Here is a 24,835-nt window from a genome sequence, read left to right on the forward strand (position 1 = left end):
AAGAATGGTAAATCGTATAATAATAGTTCATAGGTCAAAATAAAACTCATCATAACAGGGACATGAATATGAACAGTTTAGTTACATAACAATTACACGATAAAAATATACTCATAGTATTGGTCCATAAATGAATCCCGAAAGTTTCCATTCATTATTCTTATCGGGATATAACAAAAATACTGTGAATCGATTAAAGTTAAACATGTAAACCATTGAATCTTAACTCAATGATCTAAAAGTTATGAGCTCCCAGAAAAACAACCTAAATATCCTGAATTCGATCTTTAGTGAGATTTTGATCACTCACGACTGATTCAAATACTAAGATCAAATAGCTATCCAATGATTCTTCAACTTTAGTGATTGACCACCTAAAATCTATCCATTATATTTAATAGATATTGAAAGTATAGCATAGCATAGCTTTTATAATTCACCTATAAAAACAAAAACAAAACAAGAACACCTACCAACCAATCAGTGATTAGTAAATCACTACTCAAATTAACGATACATTATGTCCAATGGTGTCAATGAAATATTTCATATTGCTTAAATTACATTCATATTAACTTGACACTATCATGAATGGGAATTTATTTCATACATAGATATTATAGTTGCTTATTTGTTCCAATCTTAACTAAACAAACAATAAAATGACTCAAAAATCAACTACATTTCAAAAATCAACATTACGTAAAAAAACAATCCATAAACAAGATATTGAAATAGAAAAAACTGATGAATATAATTTTATTCATAGTTATGGTGAAATTCATTTTCCTGGATGTGAAGAACCAGTCAAAGTAATGCATTACTATTGTGTTTATTTATTTGTTTGAAAAAAACAACTTTTAACTGTTGACGAGACTAGAATTCATGGATGAATTAATCATGTATAAGATAAAAGGTTTTGATGCGACGATGTGCAATGCTAACCGGTATTGGAGATGGTTGAAAGAAACCAAACCAAAATGTGGTGTCAGTCCTTGATGTCACTAACTTCTAGTCGGAACCATATTGGTAGATACAGACTCACTTGGTTAGGGTCCGCTTGACTATCGAAACCAATGGTTGGAGACTCATGGTGACATGACTCAAAATCGATCACAATGGCGTAGGTGTATACACTCTCTGTCTTCCCTTAAACTATGAGATTAAAATGGCCTCATATCTTTCTTTCTATCAGCTAATTCTTTCTTTCTGTACTATATCCTTATATGCAATCTTTCTTTTATATATTACCACCATTGAATTAACTATTTCTATAAATCCGGTATTGATCATGGTGTGCTAATAAGGTGTGGCAACCTGGACCGATGCATATATGTGCCTGGTTCTACGTTGTAGCTGACAGACTGACTGACTTCGAAGCGAAATTCACTCGTTCCATTCGGATAAATAGAGTTTTGGCATTATAGCTGATGTCAATTCGTGATGAAAACCTTAAATCTAATTTCGAACTTTAATTATCAACTGTAAATCATAATTCTAATTCCTTACACAGGTTTATGATTCTCATTTCGGTACTGGTTATTAGGTGGACACTCTCAAGGTCAGTCTGGCGTCGTTCAAAGTTCGTCCATAAATTATATTTTCACCTAATCGTTATTGTTACTTTGTTTCATGTGATAAAATACTATGTTGTTTTGCAGTAGAGATTGATCGCAGTCTAGGTATTATTACCTTAGTATGAGACTGTAGTTTCGGTTACTGTGTTAAGCCCACACAGTTTATTCTAGCTTTCGAACAAACCAGTTTATTCGTTCTTCATGAGTCACATTTTGACTTTGTCAATTATTTGCTTATCAACCTTGACTTTTTTATATGAGCGTATGTATGTGCACTTCTTATTTCATTCATCACATATCTGTCACTTATTTTTGTGGCACTATAAATATCGATTAACGCTTGATTAAGTGAAGTTGGCTCACACGCCTTCTCCACGGCACGCCATTTTCATTCGCTCTCTCCTCTGATTGTCTGTCCAAATAAATGATCGTACAAATTATATGTATTCGAAATCCACTCTCGTATTTAACTTATTTAATTCCGTTCTTCACCAATGTGAGTTAAGTCAATGATAATATACGAAGATGACCAAAATGTGTACTTCAATGACATTCATACGATATAACTGGAGTCATATATCGGGCCACTAAAGTGGTGAGCTTGTCAACAACATCGTGCTATCTAATTGACTTCAAAAGTGAAGGGTCCCAATAAAGGACTACTCCTCAGTACACACGTATAGACTCATGAGGGCTGAATCTAGGACATTCAAGTTTCGAGCTGAGCAACTGGGTTCGCAACTATTGGTACCATTTCAACTTCGTTTAATTTGAGTTATAGCGTAGTGATTATCGTTAGAGATTGGTTAGATGTTAAGTTAAATAATTATGCGTTATTTTATCATTCATAAATTTGTATATTTTTGTGAATTTATATCTAGTTGCATCAAATAGACTGGTAACTACTGTTGGTTGTTTCTAAGAGATTAAATATTATCATATTTAGTGCAGAATAGTAGTTGATTCCATAAGACTGTTAATTAATATTATTTGTGAAATTCTACCCTACTTACGGCAAAAGTGCTCCTACTGATCACAAGTTCGTTCTACTTCATTAGTTCGATTTAGTGCACAATAATAACGTAAACTAGGTCTAATTAGTGACCTTGGAATTTGGGAATGATTACGATTCTGAAAAGAGTGAGAACAAACATTCTAGCAGAATAGCATGAATTCATTTTTATTTCGTTGGTTCTCGTCAGCTTACAACCTGTGATATTTAAAATCATAATTACATAATGGGTTTAAATTATTTACATGAGAGGTTTGGTTGGAAGTTATATTGAAGACATGTTCGTATAGTATAGCAAGGGTGTAAAGCAATTTAATAGACTGCATACTGTAAATATATATCTTATGTAAAAGAACATTGTGACAACAGTTCAAAGGGCTAGAAACAAGTAAACATTGATAAGAGTATAGTGAGTAGAGTTCAGTTGATAAAACAAGATTATTAATTTGGGAGATAGTTGAAATAAAACTCGATGATGTGATAAGTGTAAGAAAGAGTTTAAAGGAAAAGAACATATAAATCAGGTTTTTGGCGCCTGATAGCAACTGCTTCAGCAAACTTCAGAAGACTGGAGTTTGTCTGCTTACTAATCATCTTGAATGATTGTAGGGTATCGACCTGATGTCCTGTATCAAGGAGATGTTTGGTGATTGCACTATTTAGAGTCTCTCTTTCTTTTGTTCTGAGGCTTTGTAGAACATGTTCAAAAAATCTGAGATACGCTCTCCTTTCAGTTCGGCCAATGTAGCTGCTTTGGCAGGTACACGTAAATTTATGAATACAATTGGCGGTAACATGAAAAGGATGCTTATCAACCTTTGATGAAGTTATTGAACATGTTGTTTTATACAGAATTAGAAGTTTGGCCGCCGGATAAGTTCTGGCTAGCTCAGTATTTAGTCTCCTGTTGATTGTGTTTGCAACATCAACACCTTTGAAGTTAAGATTTATAGTTATTGGTTTTTTATTCACAGTAATTACTTCAGTATTGTTTTCTTCACGCTTTTTATATTTGTCAATAAACTTTTGTGGATAAATGTTGTTTCGTAGGCATTTTTCCCCGTTTATCAATTGTTCTTCCAGTTTGTCAGTGGTACATATCCTTTCTGCTCTATAAAACAGTGTTTTAACTAATGCCTTCTTGTAACTGAGTGGACAAAAGCTAATGAAATTCAGGTAGATGCCATTCCAAGTACTTTTTCGATAAAGCGAACGTTGGACCTTCCCGTCTCTCCTACGTGTTATAGCAACATCAAGAAAGTGGAACATGTCACTCTGTTCGTGTTCTATAATTATTTGTATGTTGGGATGAGCGTTACTGATTATGATTCTGTTGAATAGTAATGGATTAGTTCACTTATTTTAAAATTTCACTAATATTGTTAAGTAGAATTTGATCTTTAGTAAGTGATTGTCTCATTTATTAAGTTCATTTGATTTATCAATGTACTGAAAGGTATTTTACATCTATCTAGCCGATATTCATTTGGTACTAATGCACCATTTAGGAACTGCTAATCTCCATACAAATTAATTAGAAAATAAAAATTCTATTAAAAATCTGTATTTTCAAAGAAGATGTACATTTTATGATCAGTAATAATAATAATAATAATAATAATAATAATAATAATAATAATAATAATAATAGGTCAGTCAGTCAGCTACAATGTAGGACCAGGCACATATATGCATCGGTCCAAGTTGCCATACCGCATAATAATAATGATAATAATATATAATATTATGGAGTATACAATCATTCTAACAACGGTGAGAATAACGTTAGGGTTTTTGTTTGGATGACAGTGATAACAACTTAGAAACATTATGAAAGATGTTTAAGCTAACTACTAAATTTTATTTAATTTCGATTTACACTTTCAGTTAACCATGGATTCTAAATATCCTAAATCTATTTGTTTTTCGGCGAATTGTTCGTTTATAAACTTCCCTGGATAACTATTCCCCTTAGAGTATTACATAAAGCATTTGTTTCTTCCTCGAATGTATTTGTAGAGCATATGGTTTTAATTTTATAGTAAGAAGCTTTCATCAGATGCATTTTATGATATTGGAGAGGAATAAAACTATGATAGTTTATGTATTATCCTAATCAAGTACGTTTCTTGTTCTGGTTTCTTCCTATTGATTAGTTTACTCTCTTTCTAGGAGGGTTATCCTACCACTATTTCTTTCCTTGACTATGAAATTAGTATATAGATAAACTTTATTAAATCCTCTCAGAGTCTAAAACCGACTAGTATGACCGCTATAGAGGATAAAATATGTTATACACATATTGTATGTAATATTGAGAAGCTTTCAATATTCAGTACAAGAGGCCAGAAATCTGGTCTTGCCAGGAAACTGTTGGCTAACATGGGACCCAGTTACCAACTTACTACAATTCCGTTTAATTGTTTGTTTAGTTTTTACATTAAATATGTGAAATTTACATGCAGATAACATTTTAATAATAATTCTGTAAGTAAATCTACAGAGATCCAAGTATTTAATTTCGTTTGTCTAATCTGGTCATCATTTCTGAAAACCGTTGCCTAGTACACAACTAACAATTAATAACTTCAGATATCTAACATAAAAGAATGTTATATTCTATATCGAATAACTCAGATTAGTTTTATTCCAATGCAGTTGATAGAAATCAATCAGCATTCACAGACTAGACAATGATCAATCTGTTTTTTAGTCTTACAAGCAAGTTACCACTCAGATAGTTCAATAGCAACGTTACTACTTTTGATTATGAATGATCTGAGTTCAGACTCTATAAAGAGCGTCAATACCCTCAATATTGTGGATGATTCTTGTTGATGAATGCCAACTAGCTGGAAACTTAGAATGTTTCTATATATTATGAGTTAACTCTTTATATTTTATACCAGTAATAGACTCTTTCTAAGGTCAGGTTTGCTTCATCAGTCTTACTTAGGATTCATATCGAACAGTAGATTATCGATAAGCTAATATAAGATTGAAAACGAATTTAGTTATGTATTATTTATAAACACTTGTAAATTGTGCTCGGAATGCAAACACGGCTGAGGATATTTTGCTAATATAAAAATAAACACATCGACCAAATAGTACACTCAATGATAATAATCACATACAAATCAGAGAGGAGATTAGATCTATCCAAAAAAAGAAATTTTGTTACCTCATATTAAGACAGAACTCTTATTGATCTCGAGAATGGAGTTGATTACATATGGCTTCCTGTAGTGATGTGAAGATTATCAGAACTATGTGATATATTAGAACAATACATTTCGAACAATCTGACCACACATATACTTGTTATGAACATTTATATATGAAAATGAAAGGTTAACTAGACTGGAAATGGGGTAAGAGGAGACAAGGATAATCATAAGAGTAATAATAATAATAATGTGAACACAATTTGAAACCTAATCACTCTGGATGATAAGCCAATATTACCAGGTGAGGACAAACTATTTTTGAATACACAAAGGGGGTTTGAATTTTCGTATGGCTAAGGCTTCAATAAACCTTAGTATACACCATTTTACACTTTTATGCAACACAAAAATGCCGAGTTAAGATCAATCTTATGGCCTGTTTCGATTATATGTTTAGCAACAGATGATGGTGATTGCTTATCCTCTACTCTTATTGGGTCATCTGATTTTATTTGTTTCTGCAACCGTTTTGGTGCATGTTCAAACACCCTAATTTTGAGATCACGATTGCTCCTCCCTGGGCATATGTGATCAAACACACATTTAAATTGGTAAACACATTAAGATGTGACACAATCGTTTTCATGTCTTTTAGGTTTGGGATAAAGCATGCACCTTGTTCTTTCTTTTATAATGGCCGATGCTGCGCAATATGTTTTGTTGATGACTGATTTAAGCCTTTGTTTCAATAAAAGGCTATTTGAATCACCTCTAAATGATAAAGTGATGTAGATAGGCTTTTTTTGACAAGGCTATTGTATGTCTCACTATACCATGAACTTTCCATCTGTTTACGAATTTCAGAGGATAACCACTTTCCATTAATGTTTTATTTAGCAACCTAACATTGTCATTAATGGCGTCATTTGTACAAATACGATCAAGCCTATTGAATAGGCACCTTATCAAACCCCGTTTGTATTGCACGGGGCAATAACTATAATAACTAAGGTATTGACCTATCCACGTTGGTTTTCTAAAAATGGATCGTTTGATTGAGCCATTTTCTCGTCTAATTAGAAGTATATCTAAGAAGGGAAGCCGATCGTTCTTCTCCTCTTCACATGATATGGTTTTAGAGATTGTTAAATTTATTCAATAAACAGTACATATCCTCATTTCTTTCACAAAAAACGAAGATATCGTCCACATATCTTTTATAAAGTGACATGTTTTCGATTAAGTCATCAGCCAGATTTTCACCATGTGCCATGAACACATCGGCTTATAGTGATCGTAGCGGACTACTCATCAATCTGACGAAAGTATTCACCTTCAAAAGTGAACTGAACTTTGTTAGTACTTAATAATAGTCAATCTTTGTAAAATAAATGCTTATAATCGTTTAAAGATCCCCATCATATTAAAAGACTAGTATTTGAACGAAGAATATTCTTTTCGATCAATTCTCTTCAGGTTCTACAATTCATATATCCAAATTAATAATCCGAAAAAAATAGCCAGGTTAAGGGCAACGTATATCGTTTAAAGTACGTGAATTTTGGATTGTTAAACAAAATAGAATAAGATTGTTCATGTTGATATGACTCAGAATGTTAACTTGAGTCTGCGTATATGTTAAATGAAATTTAAGGTCCATAATCAGAATAAATATGGGTCAGATAGAGTGAGAGAAATAATAGTACAATTACAATCCGGTCATCTGTTTAGTGAAAAGCTATATTGTATGAAAAATTAATAAGAGAAGGGGTTTTGTGGAGATTCATGAATTCAACTAGTGAAATTTCTAAAATTTCCACAAAATTCCTTCTCATAATAATCACCTGCTCATTAGTGACTGACTTCAAGAGGCATTTCAAGGAGTTCTAGTGAGAAGCCGTTACCAGTGGAGTCCAGCCTGGTTTGTTGTGAGATATCAGCTCACTGAAGACAACGGTGTACGGTGGTGCAACTTCTTGGATTGGTTGAAGTTAAACATTAACACCGTTGGATGCCGGCTCATGATTTCAACTAGTGGAAAATTAGTAAGACGTAATAAGGAGAGATAAATGCAAAGTGAATGAATCATGTATAGGGGAGATTAATAATGATGTTTAACCAGTAATAATAATAGTAATAATAATAATACAAAGATTTGTGAATAAAGATAACAGAGACAATTACAATTGACTATAGGTCATTCCATAGCTAAGATTACGATTGATTAATCGGCCTTGATGTTAGCCAGGGGAGGAGGAGTGGTTGAAGATATTTCTTCTATACGCATAGCTCCAATTTTTTCATCCGGATGGCTACTGCTTCAGCCGTTTAAAGGACTTTAAGTCTGAGAATTTTTGGCAAAAATTACTGACCTTATAAATAAATGGAAAAGATTGGTTTATACGGGCACTATGACCATTTTGTACTAAATGTGCCAATATCGAGCTGTTCACTTTCTTCATCATGCGTTTGTTTAGCCACACTGGGAGGTGTTCACGACAGAACGATTACCCGAGAAAGTTTATAATTAAATATATGATCACAAAGGTGTAAATAGGTAAAATGTAAACGGTGAAGAATAAATCACTGTTTATACGTCTACAATTCAGAGGGAATGCGGCTAGTGAAATATTATTCAGAGATTACGCAGGACAATACAAAAATCTTTTAACGTCGGAGAGCTGTGATTAGTGTTTTCTACGCGTCCAATGATGACACCCAAGGCTAGAAAAATTCAATTACCTAGAATGACCATCTCATTTTGTATTTATCAGTTTGACTGCTCCCGTAGAACGAGTTATATTGGTCGAAGTTCTAGGGAATTTACATTTTCGTACTCGTACATAATAATAGTAAATCTTTATAAAATAAATCCTTATCAAGTTAACTAACTAAAACATCATATTTGTTGTCAGTTGGATTATGATAATTATATTCAACATTCAATATTCTTCTTAATTGTTTCTAAACATTTAAATAAATATACAGCGGTTTCTTCAAATTTTAATCTTACAGAATATAGAATATCTATGTATATACATAAATAATCATAGCAATAATCATATTTTATGTTACAGTAAGCTTTGGTTTCTTTCTCTTTTTTTGTTTGTTGAAAAAATAAAGTATCCAACATTAAAAAAATATTTAATAGTTAACGCCCTAAAGTTTCTTTATTTTTTTATTTTTTTTTTACTTTTTAAAAAAAATTCACTTACTCAATAATGAACTCAAATGAATAGAGGTAGTTTATACAGGAAATCAGATTTACTATTCTGATTACAACTTCCGGACTGTTATACGGAGATATATGTATATGTATATATGTAGACATAATATTGCAGTGTAATTACAGAATTACAGTAGTAGTGCATATTATATATATGTACGTGTGTACATTTGTATAGTAAGGTTTAATTCACCGTTAATAAATAATTCAGGAAATTTTTGTTACGAAGTTATTTCAACATTGGTCTTATACAATTTAATATTGTGTATTTTTATTTCTCTTATTCATTTGTAAAGAAATTGACTACATATAATATTGACTAGTGTCGACAACTAGAGAGAAAGTGAGAGAGGGAGTTAGATAGAGAGAAGCAAAGAAGATTGAAATTATGGGTTTATTGTCCTAGTTTCATTATTGATTAAGCTTGTAAAAATTTGTGAATGTAATGAATATTACTACTAGTTAATTAGTTAAAGGTTAATGATAATTACGTTGGGGTTTGTTTTGCTTGTTTGTTTTTTTTTCTTTTTCTTTTTTTCAGAGATTTATTTCCCTATGCATAGTGATATCTTTTACTTGTTTGCAAAAATTAACAAATTTTCATACAGATTATTCTATGCTTATAGATGTAAGGCAAAATAAGAATGATAATAATAATTGAATGTTTCAATCTTAAACTATAATATTATTAGTGTACGAATAGTACAATTATGATTTTGATGTGATAAGATGGTGGTTGATGGTAGTCAACAAGAAGTCTAGGACCCGTATTTCGTGTTATTTGGCACTCGTAAGCAAGGTGTACCTGTAATCTTGAGGGATTAGATCCCGTTTTATCCAGCTTCACAGTCAGAGATGTTACCACTGGGCGGTGATCAATCAATGTTGAGTTACCTAGACTAATGGCCACATTGCAACTTAGTTGATAGTATTCGATCTACACTAAGAATGATCTGATAGTCATGACATTGATCACCACCCAGTGACTAATCAATTGTGAATTATTTTGATGTGATCGCTGACATGATTTTTGCTATTCATTGCAGTGATACTTATAATATAATTAGCAACAATAAAAGTTATTAAAATTTAAATGTAATAAACCTTCCTTGATATGATGTGCTGAAAAAAGGTGGTTTTCTGTGATTACAGAAAATTGTTTTTTCATAATTTATATTAATCAGTGAGTAATTGTGGAAGCTGACCAATAAGTAAAATTTAGAGTTTGTATAAATAGTTGAGTTCCAGATGGTGGTTGGAGGTAGTCGACAGGAAACTCTGGACACGGGTTTCGTGCTACTTGGCACTCGTCAGCAAGGTGTACCTGTAATCTTGAGGGAACTGGTGCCCCCTGGCGGATTCGATCTCGTGTCACCCAGCTTCACAGTCAGAGACGTTACCACTGAGCTGCCAGAGCCGCCACCGAATTTCATAGTGTACATCATAAAATGATCTTAACTATAAAAACCCGTTAGAAACTAGGAATTACTGGACAGCTGTTTCTTTCTAACATTGAGAATTCATGAATACACCACAGATCGAACCTGTGATATTCAAGTCTTTCAGAAAGTGACTAGCCTCTAGACCACTAAGCCAACATCAGAAGGTTCATACATCTGGCTTTTATGAACCTTCAATATTTTATGGCTATTGTCCAATATCATTGTTCGGTGGTTTCAAACTGTTAGAGAACAGCATACTACAACAAAATAGTTATTGAATACTCTCTGCTTTACAATGTTTTTAAACAACTAAGAATGGTCTGTAATGAAAACTATTGAGTGAGTTCATTTGAATATTTTTCATAAAGTTTTTGCATATTTTTCCCGCGTGCGGGACCGTGGATGTGCAATGGTCAGGGGTCCCACACTAGAATGAAACGGCCATCCAGTGCTTCCAGGATCTCAATAGTGGTCTAACATTGATCGATTCATGATCTCAATAATAAACTCAACAATCTCCACAACCCCATTACTGATATTTACAACAAAACATAGTCTAATTGCTCTAGAGTCCTGTTTTCAAATAATGGAATTTTAGTGTTATATAGATTTGAGAACAGACGTTCAGAAGTTTGTGTTCGTACTGATTTTAGTTTGCTTCTGTACAATCCTAATAGAATGACATTTATCTAACATATCTTAACGTTGTATTTTATCAATATTTTGATTGCTAAGTTCGTAACAAAGATATAATCTTAAATATTCATCACGAGGTACACACTTTATATATATATATATATATATATATATATATATATATATATATGACATATTTTTGCCTTTTTCAATAGTATGTTCGTACAGATCAACAGAACACTCAAGATCAATGGAAGCGTATTTTAACTGAAAAATGGAATTTGAAACCACCAACATTAATTATCAGTATTCTTAGTTCACATGCTGAATTAACTAAACGTTTTAAGAACACACTGAAAAAGGGTTTATGGAAAGCAGCTGAAGGTTCAGGTCAGTGATGGATTTTATACCAGAAGATATACTATGAACATTGATAATGAATATTTACTGCAATAGCTTTTTTTAACGGGATGCATTTGACATTTGTTTCATCCTAGCATGTGACTCGTTTGTACTTGATATTCAGAACCTTGTCAAGGATTAAACCTTGGAAACTCTAATCTTGCAGCAATCGGGTTGAATAATTTTAGAAAAGAGCATGATCAGCAATTCTTATAGGAAACTAAGTTTATACTGTGAAATATTTCATGATCAGTAATAAAGAGAAAAGAGTCAGGGAAGTCCTACTCACTGCCTTCTCGCGGCAGAGGTGTTGTTTACGAAAGTGAAAGGACAAAAAGCGAATATTCGGTGCTTTAACCGGGTCGGGGGATATAAGGTGTACATGCGTTCTAGGAACCGGAGGGAATAACTGGCGTATGGACCAATCTTTGGTCACCGGTTACCATGGGACTGCATCTCCTGACGTTGCTTCACTACCTTGTGGATCAGACCTTTAGGTCAAAGACTCCGAATGTTGCCCCCTAAGAAAACCACCTGCTTCAGTCTGGGCACCCGGTCAGTATCACAGCCCACACACAAACCAAGTAACGTGTGTAGCGCATATGTATTCGGTGCCTCTTTGTACCAATATTTGTGTTGAAATAAATAAATAAATAAATAATAAAGTCATTTGGTTGCACTGTCTAAACTTATCAAGAAAGTTAATTGTATAGTATTTCTTAACAAAAAAGATTCACAGATTACAGTGACTTTAAATTCATAGTGTAGTGAACGAGAACACAACAGGGGACAATCGAGTGTATTGAAATACAAAATTACAGAACCCCTTAATAAGATTTGTGAACCATACAGTGGATACTTCATTTAAAAAATATCAGTCAATCGTCTCAGACCTCATTGTTCCTTCGTTTACACACCAATCATTCTCTGTTCCCGTTTTCTTCTTTAAGATCTTAACCTTCTGCCACCACGTATTTCTTTTATAAATGATGATACACACTACTTATATCTATCGACATCAGTAGCACACACCACAATAGCATACAAACATCATGACGGGAATGTGACTATGCAGTCAGTGTCTTTTTTTTCTTAATAACTAGTGTGACGTTGACATTATACAACTTCACTGGTCGACATTCCTCAATAATTTTAGTCCAATTAACTTCCCAATACGACATATTTATACCAAAGTTTCTAGAAATTTATCGTACACCAAACCATCAATATGAATCAGTGAATACTTATCAAAAATTTCATCTATTCTTCTGGAATAAATTCAGTGATTGAGGACGGAGATGTGATGTGCAATGTGCTACCTTTGATATTTACTAAAACATGTTAAGTACATTTTATGGGCTTTAATTTTTAGTTTTGTATATACATCTACTAACTTAGAGTAACTACGATCTTTTTTGTATTCTCCTTTGACTTTCTTTCCAATGTTAATTTGTCTATGAATAGTTTTGTAAGTAAATAAATTAAGTTCATCATCTTATTGCGCATATATATTTCGGTAAATTTCATTACATTCAGGATGTTGGATTATAACCGATGGTTTTGATCATGGTATGACAAAAGTTGCAGGTGAAGCGGTACGTGATTACACTGAAGCTTATGGAAATGATCATATGATAATGGTTGGTGTTGCGCATACTGAACGAGTGACTTATCAAGAATTATTTGATTTAGCTAATCATAATGTAAGTTGAAATTATTAATTACTGTTAATAATATTCCTCCTGATGATTCTAACAATGTTATTTAGATATTTATGTATTGATAGCTTAGTGACTAATGTACTCAGCCTATAACTTATAAGACGTAGGTTCGAAGGCGAATCTATTTGTTTTACTGTATATAGCCAACTAGTATTACCATCCTTCTCACAAACTGTGCTGGTCAAATCTAATCACATTACCTTGACTTGACGTCTGAGTTTAAAAACAGTTGACACATGATGCCTTTATGATGTAAGGAATGTCCACTTAATTACCAGGGCCAAATGAGAATTATAAATCTGTGTGAAGAATAGAGATTATAATTTACAATTAGTGGTTGGGGTTAGGAATTTGATTTAGGGTTTTCATCACGAATGGACATCAGCTAAAATGCCAAAACGCTATTTAGACAAATGGGTAAATGAATTTGGCGCCAAAATTCAAGACTTGCTATCTTGTACCTGATTGATTCATCCATAAACTACAGTCTCGCCGTTATTTTAATATTTGCTCATTCTTTATTCATGATCAATGAGTATAAGTTTTCGTTTCAGAAAAAAAGCACTAGTGATCATTCCTTTTTTTAAATTAATTTTAGGTAAGGAGTAAAGATATTTCTTCAAATGTATTATATCCAGATCCTTTATCTGATGAAGAAACCGATGATATTACTAATACAGCAACTACTTCAATGGAAGCAGATCTATGGCAATTCAATGAATCCGGTCAACAAATTGATAGTTCTGTAATTAAATTATCTAATAAATCACTGACTAAAACAAAAACGTATCGTTTAAATTCAAATCATCAATTTTTAATACTTACTGATCCAATACTTAAACAAGAGCAAACATTGGAAGATCGACTATTAGAAACTCGTATTATGTTAGAACGTACTATAATAACATGGGCAAAAGTATGTGAAGAAAGTTGATTATTACTAGTTTTATTCAATGATATATTAAACCGAATAATTTATAGTATGTTTTTATTGTGAATTGATATCATTAAGAATATTACTGATAATAAAACATACTAGATAAATATATCACTCTGTTTTGGAACTTTACAATAGTGTACACCTACAACGTTCCTGAGCTATAAGCCTAGAAAATTTAAGGATCTCAATCGGTAAATTACTTTTGAATCATCAATTTTTTATATTGTGTAATATCAGAACGGGTTTTGTGGAGATTTTGGAAATTTTTACTGATTGAAATTGTGAGTCAATTGAAGCTAGACCACCATGTAAAACCTAGAAGCACTGGACGACCGTTTCGTTCTAGTACGGGACTCCTCAGCGGTGCGCGTGCACGATCCCGCACCCCGAGAGATCCGAACCCAGGGCCTATGAGTCTCGTGCCAGGCGCTTAACCAACTAGACTTCTGAGCCGGCATCCAACGGTGTTAATGTTTAACTTCAACCAATCCACGAAGTTGCGCCACCGTTCACCATTGTCTTCAGTGAGCTCACAACAGACCCGGTTGGACTCCCCTGGTAACGGCTTCTCACTAGAACTCCTTGAAATGCCTCTTGAAGTCAGTCACTAATGAGCAGGTGATTATTATGAGAAGGAATTTTGTGGAAATTTTAGAAATTTTCACTGATTGAAATCATGAGTCAATTGAAGCTAGACGACCATGGAATAATCATTAAAAGCTATCCATGTCAAGAGTATCATGATGCTTCATTTTCTATCAGTTCGTACGGAATAAACCGTTTTCATAAAGCCTTTCATCTGTTAAAAAGTGACTAGACTAAAAATGAACAGTATAAATCATTGGCCAATTATCATTATTAGCTTTATTCAATATTATATTTTTGGTACAATACAGAATTCTCAGCATAAAGTATTTCAACAAGTTTCCATCTCTTATTTCTTTGTCGATCCTGGCGATAAATATTGATCGATCTCCAGTTAGATGTTAGCAGTCCAGTAAATCAACATCTAAAGAATGTACATTCTTTTCGCTGAATATTGCCATCAGAAACGTACCTGAATAGGTTATGCAATTAATAGACATAATGATGTATTAAGACAAACAAAATTAGATAACTTGTTGAAATATTTAGATGGCAGGAACAGGTAGCCTGAATGTCCAAGCAGGCCACGTGATCAAAATCACTTTAGATAACAATTTATCCAATCGTAGGACAGTTCAGTATAGACCATTCAATCATTCTTTCATTGCAACTTTAGGTTGAGTTGAACTGTACATAAAGAGTGATATCTATGCTAAATATTAATTTTCCACATTCATAGACCAAATACTAATATTTATAGACAATATATAGATAGATTTTCATTCATTTGAATGGAAGGTTCATCTATTATCTGGTCTATATCATCAGTAGTCAGAGAAAATGATAAATTATATATATATATATATATATATATATATATATATATATATATACATAGATCGTTAGTATTACTCCTTAAACCCATGAATCACATTATATAATCATGTCTTGTTCGGACAAAGGGTAGATAGTAGATAATATATTCCAACCGCTGAGCTTATTTAGCTCGAGTGTAACATCATGACAAATTATCAGTTTTTATTAAAGTGACTTATTATAAGTAATGATATAGAAGGATATATTAAGGTAGTTAAAATAGGAATAATATTTCACATTGTTTACACGATTGGCGAATAAATTGACTTAGAGAATTAAGGTTATAAAGTCTATTTTTATCTACAGACTTTATTCACTTGGCCAAATACTACTTATGTAGTGAACAGGACATCAGTGGGGACACTCGAATGTACTTAACACAAAATTACAGGACTTGTTAATAAAATCTAACAATCATAAAGTAAATGCTTAATTTGCAAAATGTCCACCAATTGTCACAAAATGATTCAGACTTCATTGTTCTTGCATTTCCATACAAATTGCATCCTGTTTCCATTCTTTACTGTTCGATCCTCTTGTCTCTCTGCTGTCAGACCTTCTGTTCACGACCAACATCATATACTACTTATGTCAATATAAGTAGCACACGCCACACTTATATTACTGTTTCGAAAGTATATAGACATTTTATTATTATTATTATTATTATTATTATTATTATTATTATTATTACTATTACATTTTAGCCATCTTCACGTTCCACATGTGAGGGTAGTGGTTCAGCAAAAACCAGTAGTCAGTCGATATTAAGTAAAAATAAAAAGTTAAGGAAAAAAGTAAGCTAAACTTTTGAAATTCGATACACATTATTACTATGATAAGATTATTTGATACTGCTTTTTTTATTCTTAGACAAAAGGTTTTTTGGAAATTTTAGTAATTTAATAGTCGAATTCATCAGTCAGTTAAAGCTAGATCACGATGGAATGCCTGGGAGCACTTGACGGCTACTTCGTCCCATCACGGGACTCCTCAGCAATGCGCATCGATGATCACGCCAGCGGGGTTCGAACCCAGGGCATGTCGGTCCTTTGTTTCACGTAAATCACCGGACTTAATTGATCGATGAAACTCGATCAGCACTAAAGGATTAGGCAAACATAATACTTGTCATTATTGAATCATTAATTAGTTTTAATTATTTTAATCTTATAGAAGGTCAGTCATGAGACTGTAGTGGTTGATACATCAAGCCCACATAGGTTACTCTAGCTTCTGGACAGGCCAATTTATTCATTCATCTCAAGCCACATTTTAACCTTGTCACTTATTCGTTTATTAACCCTGTTTTTATTCAAGTGTGTGCGTTAATTGCTTATCCCATTCCTACATGTCTGTAACTTATTTTTGATCTCACTATAAATATTGAGTCATGCTTCGTTGAATCGAGTTGGTTCACTCTTATTCTCTACTGCGCGTTATTTCATCTCGCTAGGCTCTCTCCTTTTTGCTTCTGTCGCTTCGTCTCGCTAATTGTGTGTTCAGATCAGTGAGCGTATAAAATATATGTATTAAAACTTCATCCTCGTATTTGACTTATTTCATTCCGTTGTTCTCTAACGCGAATTAAGTTGATAATTGTATACGAGGGTAGCTGGGACGTGCACTTCAATCACAAATATCATACGATATTGTTGGAATAAGTTAAAGTGCCATAAAAAGACGAATAACATAATGGTAGCGTCTGAGACTATGATATTGGATGACACACGTTTGAGTCTCACATGGTGCATCAGTTCTTTCAAGATTGTAGATACTCATTATTATCTAGTGTCAAGTACTACGACATCAGGGTTAAACAGGTTTTTTGTTGAATAACTCCAACCACCTAAATGACTTGGCTGTACCAGACTGATGTTCAGTTCACAATTATTGTTCTATAAAAATATCTGTGATAAAACTTTAATTCAGATTTAAAAATTATCAACACACATTACTAAATCATGTTCCATTATAATTCATTTCAAATGAGCGCTTTGATTCCGTCAAGTAATTTTATCTCTGATTGTGGAATCAGTTGAAATATGAAATGAAATGAGGTATATATTGAAGCTACTCTTATGGCTTGTTAAGCAGTTGCAAACACTAAATTTGATTTTTACTGCTAAAAGTGTAATCATGTAATACAATGGACTATAATTTCTGATTTTATGATCAGAATACTGATTTTGTAGGAAAGCATCTACGTTCTAAGAATAAACGGTATATATGTATAGGAAGATAGATAACTTTGACATGAAAAGTGAAGATAAGTAGTCGATGGAAAGAGAGGTCAATTACAAGAAAGATTTCAGTATGTGGTGTAAACATTGTATTATTTTTCGGAACAAATACTCTAGTTACTACAGCTCATTATCCTAGTTATAATATCAACCTATATTTTAATTTACAACGTACTATCTCTAAGCCTCCATATGCAAACACTTTAAAGTATTGACCGAACTGTATCATGGTTAAATTTTCCCTACATTTTCACCAAAAAACCTACTTATTTTAAATCATTTTATTTACCAAGTACTAACAACATTTCTCATATGAAGAGTTGGTTGCCTAAACATAATTTTGTGCAACAGGGTTCGATCCCATTACCTATTTAGTTAAAAGCCAGTTATCATAAACAACAATCCACTTAGATATTACAGTGATTTTTTGTTTTATTCTTCTAAAATTATTCATTTAAGGAACAAAAATTTAAAGGCACAGAAGAATCTCCCCTTCCAATTATAACCGTTACTCCAAGACCATCTGCTACACTCCCATCATTAGCTGATGGTCTTATAGGTCAAACAATTAGAAGACAAAGTCACTTGTATACACGTTCACAAATTGAGAAGAAAACAGGAGTTAAAGATTTATTTCAAAAGAATGAGATAAATGAAAATCAGTCGGTTGATAAAGAAATCAATATATTACAGAATATATCGCAGGATGAACTTAATTCAACTAGTCAAACAACTGCTCGAGTTCCAATATGTGGAATAGTTGGAGGTGGAAATACTGCTACATTAGATCAAATTTATGCTTCAGTGACATTGAATCGTTGTCCAATGGTACTTGTTCGAGTAAGTTATGATGTATGTCGTTGCCGATGAAAATGAATCAATTTCACATACTGGAGCGTTTAAGATAATCACCTTACAAAGATAATCATTCTGATGAAATTGGTATTTATAAGTTTACCTACTTCAATGTTCTCCAGATGTAATATAACATACTTTTCAGTATCAGATTTTAAGATGACTGATGTAGTCTTATATAAACTGAATTCTCTATAATGCAAACTGCATACCGTATTTCATAATATAAATCACGATGTATTGTAATTTTATAAATCTAAACCACTGGATTAAATTTCATTTAGACATTGTCAGTGTTTTATTTCTAATACTCTAACAGGTTTTTTAGTGTTTGACTTAAAAAAATTAGTCATGTAGAACTAAGCAACTATCAAAAACACTCAACAATGCTAGCATGTTTGTGATGCGATTCTCCCCGTCGAAATGCAAAATGTTGCTTCAGGATTGGGTGGCATCGACACCCGAACTAATGATAGGGAGTGAAGTAGTTGAGCGTGTCGACCGCTTCACTTATCTTGGAAGTCTCATCAGCCCTTGTGGTCTGGCGTGTGACGAAATCTCAGCACGGATACAGAAGTCTCGATTAGCTTTTGCCAAATTTCGTCATTTATGGCGTAGGCGAGATATCTGCCTATCAACCAAAGGACGTGTTTACTGCGCAGCAGTTCGTTCCGTCCTACATTATGGCAGTGAAACATGGCCGGTAAGGGTAGAGGATATTCGTAGGTTACTAGTATTCGATCATAGGTGTCTTCGAAATATTGCTCGTATATCCTGGGACCATCGAATAAGTAATGTAGTTGTTAGGAAACAGGTACTTGGTAAAGATGGTGGGTGTAAACTACCTGGTTGGGGACCACGAGATGATAGCAACCGATGATTAGAAACTATGAATAACATGGCTCAAAATCGTTTGCAATGGCGCAAGTGCATCCACTCTTTGTGTTCTCTCAAATTCTAATCTTCTGAATTCTTCATGTCCCTTTATTTCCTCTCCCAAATTTATTTCACTGTATTATACTCTTTGAATAACATCTTCAAGCCCTAATCTTTCGGATTACTACTTATGCTCTTGCTACCTCTACCACTACGGAATTTGAGTCGATACCTGCATCTCTATGCTAATGTGGTGTGGCAACTCGAACTGATGTACGTACATACGAAGTTCTACATTGTTACTGACTGACTGACTGATCAAAAACACTTATTATTCAATAGATTTTTTCCGACTGATTTGGAGCTTTGATCTATCTGAAAACTTACATACTCATTAGTTTATGTGACAAGTTGCTTGATCTGGGTAGATCAGTTTCTTATAATCTGTATTCATGTGTTAAAAGCATGTACTGACTATAAGTAAGACAGAATACATTATAGAGAAGTTAAAATAAAAGACATTTTAGAGTGAATGTGACTAATAATTACTGTGAAACTATAGTATGACCAAACGTGAAGTAATTTGATCTTGTATTGAGGTCACATTATATCACTAAATCCTAGTCACACAACCACCCACCCACCCACACATAGGTATCAGAATTCAATAAGTTGAACATATATAAGATATTTTATCCGTCAGTAGTCGAACTAACTTGATTGTATATTGTGTGCATAGAGATAATGTGGTGTGTGCTACTTATATTGGCGTAAGTAGTATATGATTAAAAATGTACTGGATTGCAATTTTGATAGAATTAATTTTTGTGTGTAGATTATCATTTCAATTATGAGCTAAAAATTCTATGATCTCTACAAACTCTTTTATACTAATCATAGGAGATAAGTTCTGACGATGGTGATACATTAATGTAAGTTGAATGATGAATAAATAATTGTTATCCGATGTTTACAGATCATGCTTAGCAGATATATTAGTCAGTTATGCACCGCTTGAGGTAGGGTTACTGAATAGATAAAATTAGATTATTTAGTCAGTCGAAAATCATTCTGAATTAGTATGCAAGAATTACAACTTCAGCAAAATGATTTGTATGGGAATATTGTTAATTATTTAGTCATGTGTGTATATTTTAAGAATAAATAAGAAATAAATCAGGATAAATTAACTGTAGGGTGAAATTAATTTCCTTTGCCTTCAACCATTTGACATCTCACGGTAGTTCATAACGTATTAAGTCTTTGAAACTAGAGGACAAACTGCAATTCGTTTGATGAACATTAAACTTTACTTAATGATTTAAGAGATATGACATTGACCACTAATTGGTTATTAGTCAGTCTAATTATTTCAATACTAAAGGTGGTTGGTTGTGTCCCAAATAGCTCAGCAGTAATGTCTCGGACTATGGAATAGGGTGATGCACATTAGAATCACACATGAAGCATGGTTTCTCTTATCAGTGAAGGGTGGTGCACCTGGCTAATAGGGACCAAGTTTCACGAAACTTAGGTCAATGATTTACTGTCAAATAACTCCACCCAATCAACAGTTCAACGTAGTGTAGTTAACGCTGTATCACTCAGATTATTGGCTACTTGACATCTTGATCGATAGAATAGATCTGGTAAAAATGTCCCACAAATATCATGTAGGTTTTAGCTTCAAAATCCATTTATCCCACTCTTTATTTATAATTAAACCAAGCGAACATTTTTTTATTAACTGGTTCATACAAGCACAGATACTTCTTCAAACTAGATGCAAACACTAAGTAGTATCCTGTTTTTAATTTCGTATCGGACATACATTATTTCTTAATGAAACTAACATCGATTTATTCAATCATCAGAGTTAATCATATCGTTTACCAATGAGATGAGTGTGACTGTTACGTTGTAACCAAGAATCGTTCTTCTTGTGGTAATACATTATAATGATTATCAATTTGGGTCTTTAAGTTTAGACTTGAATTTGTATATACATACAGGAATTCATACACGTAAACACTTTTCTACAGATGCAAATTTACTCGAAAAAAATGGACATCTTATGTGAAGTATTCATAATGTGAAACTTATCATCTTTCAATAACGAATAGAATTCATTTAATATTGTATATTTAAAGTGTGTATTCAAATTATTACTAAGCTACAAATCTATTGAATCCATTTGAAGATGATAATATCAAAAGGAAACAAAACAGTCAAACTTTGTTGAGTTTATTCTTGATTGCATTCCACCAAAACCATTTGTAGGGATAATATGGAAAAATGAGCATAGTAAATTTCCGCATGTTATTTGAGCGTTAAATAGAGAGTTTTTACTTGAAATCCTATGTATGAAATCCGATATTTTCCTAAAATAATTTTAAATCATAATACTTTTGGTCACTTTCATATGTATTTATGTATGAACTCATTAGCTGTGGCCAAACCAAAAAGTGGTATCAGTCCTTGAAATCACTAACTTCTGGCCTGAACCATGTTGGTAGATACAAACTCACTTAGTTAGGGTCCGCATGACTATCGGAACCAATAGTTGGAGACTTTTGGTGAAATGGCTCAGAACCCATCACAATGGTGTAGGTGTATACACTTCCTGTCGTCCCATAAACTAAGAGGTTAAAATCGCTTCATATCTTTCTTTCTACCAACTAAATCTTTCATCCTGTACTATATCCTTATATGCGATCTTTCTTTTATATATTACCACCATTAAATTAACTACTTCTATGAATCCTGTGTTGATCTTGTTGTGCTAATGAGGTATGGCAACTTGGACCAATGCATATATGTGGTTGGTCCTACGTTGTAGCTGACTGACTGACTCATTAGCTGTAATTTACCCAAATCTGTATTGTTTTTTTCTTACAAGTTAATTCTTATCAGGAGGGGTTTTTGTGAATATTATAGTAGTTTTTTTAATAGTTGAGATCATGAGTCAATTGAAGCTAGACCACCGTGGAAAACCTGGAAGCATTGGACGGCCGTTTCGTTCTATTATGGGACTCCTCAGTGATTGGAACCCAGGATTTATCGGTTTCGCGCGCGAATGCTTAACCTCCAGACCACTGAGTCGGCATCCAAAAGTGTCTAAAGATGTCTAACTTTAACCAATCCACGAAATTGAGCGACTATCTACTATTGTCTTCAGTGATTTACTATCTCACAAATGACCCGGTTGAACTTCACTGGTCACTGCTTCTCACTAGAACTCCAAGTAATACCTCTTGAAGCCAGTCATTAGTGAGCATATGTTAATTAATATCAGAGGGGGTATTTTGCGGATATTATAGTAATTTTAATAGTTGAAATCATGAGTCAATCGAAGCTAGACCATTATGGAAAACCTGGATGCACTGGACGGTCGTTCTGTCCTACTGTGGTGGTCTAGCTTCAATTGACTGACGATTTCAACTATTAAAATTAATTCTTCTTAATAATTTGATGTCATATAATCAAATCAGTGGTTTTAAATTTATTTTATTTTACATTTTGTTAAATAGGGTACTGGTGGTGTGGCTGATATCTTATCGAATGTTCTAGACTTTATGAGTTTTAGGAACACACTGGAAGAAACTTTCACAGATCAAGAAATTGATTATAAGTGGGTTTTTCCATGAAATTTCTTTTTAAAACTGTTAAAAATAATATTTTTAATATCCCTAGATATGAAAATTTGGTCCTAGACGTTCATAAGATATTTTAATTGACATATCTGTTATTAGTGAAGTCTTCAATTAGCATAACAAACTTGATCTCTAAACGACCACCGAAGGATAGGAATTATTAAATAAATGTTTTAACCCAGCGTTGAACTACTCAGCACACTACTCATCTCCAAGTCCAAGAAACGTTTAGCTGAAAAAGTGAACCCTTCAAATCGGTCAATCTCAAGATTTTAATGTATTTATATCTGAAAACGTAAACCAAGTTCCTTGGAAACATGGACAACATAAAGTAAAACTGATAACATGAATTGTAGCATTATCAGAAATCTAAACAGCTGTAAAAAACACCAACCACTGAGTAAATGACAAAGTGACCAATATTACATTATTGAAATTAGTCAAGTTGGATGAAAGTACTTATTATGTACAGTTCCCATATGCTCAAGAACTAAAACCAACCATTTAAAAAATAGCTAACTGTGGCGCAAAATATTTTTGTTTGATGTTTATATCTATTAGAGATTTGTAAATAGTGAATAGTCCCTTAATAAAATTAATAAATTTGCACACCTTGATACTTCAAACAGAGACTGAACTCAAGACCTTTACATCTTACAAGGACTACATTGTCCTATAATCACTGTTCACCTATGTCTTTATTAAATATTTACATACTTTTGTGAAATATAGGTAGATATCATTTACTAAGCGTTCTGGATTATCAGTCGGCTTCATCATAAAAACATCAGTAAATAATTTATCTCACAAAAGGCCTAAATTTTAGACTAAACCTATGCACTAACAAATAAAGTGTAAACTTCAAATTTAAACAGAAATTGTCAGAATGGGAATTCCATATCAGGAAGAAACGGCCGTTCACTGCTTCCAGGTTTTTATCAGTGATCTGACTTTGATTGGTTCACGATTTCAATGAAATAAAGAGAAATTAATTAAATAGTATCATGATGAAAGTCCTCTATTTTTATCTTTGAGTATTCATTCCGTAACTAACAAACAACTTTTAGTAATGCTATTCAGTATATACACAATAGTCTTAATTATCTTATGCAGGCATTCAACAACTTAGTCAGTGAGAGAATGGTTAAACTTTTTTTCTTCTTGTTTAGTCTGCGTTTCTATGTGTTAATTCGATTAGATTTCTAAAATACGTATTAACAGTGTACACAATTTTTTTTAAAATTATAGAATAGCTAGTATCATACAAGAAGTTTATGACGATGCTCGAAGTAGTAAACGTGGCAGAACACTGAAAAAATCCGATAAATCAACAAAATATACTGAGAAGTCAACAAACGTTACAATCAATCTACCAACTGATAATTCAGGTAAACCATCAACAAATAGAACTGAACAAAACACAAATACAATGATTAATATTAAAGAATATGAATCACAAGTGTATCGAATAAAAGAATTAGCCGATGATTATGCTCATTTATTTTCGATATTTGAATATGATGATATTGACTTAGATGGTTATATGATATCAGCATTGTTAAGTAGTGGTAAGTTGAAATGATTATAATATTCAGAGATGGTTGGTGGCTAGCAGTGCAAT

General features: G+C 32.9%; 1 protein-coding gene across 1 annotated transcript in view; it reads left to right on the plus strand.

Annotated features, from left to right (window-relative positions):
• Window positions 1-662: 662 nt before the first annotated feature.
• TRPM2_4 (Transient receptor putative cation channel sub M member 2) overlaps window positions 663-24,835 on the plus strand; it is a gene marked incomplete at both ends in the record, with an annotated part of 94,522 nt that continues 70,349 nt past the window's right edge. The window contains 8 exons of the mRNA XM_051219310.1: window positions 663-812; window positions 11,279-11,453; window positions 13,002-13,168; window positions 13,785-14,102; window positions 16,295-16,384; window positions 18,290-18,670; window positions 23,092-23,192; window positions 24,463-24,782. Of these exons, the coding sequence (XP_051066139.1) occupies window positions 663-812; window positions 11,279-11,453; window positions 13,002-13,168; window positions 13,785-14,102; window positions 16,295-16,384; window positions 18,290-18,670; window positions 23,092-23,192; window positions 24,463-24,782 (1,702 nt within the window). The remainder of the gene's footprint in view (window positions 813-11,278; window positions 11,454-13,001; window positions 13,169-13,784; window positions 14,103-16,294; window positions 16,385-18,289; window positions 18,671-23,091; window positions 23,193-24,462; window positions 24,783-24,835) is intronic.

The sequence above is a fragment of the Schistosoma haematobium genome, chromosome 4, assembly GCF_000699445.3.
Source record: "Schistosoma haematobium chromosome 4, whole genome shotgun sequence".
Classification (NCBI taxonomy): domain Eukaryota; kingdom Metazoa; phylum Platyhelminthes; class Trematoda; order Strigeidida; family Schistosomatidae; genus Schistosoma; species Schistosoma haematobium.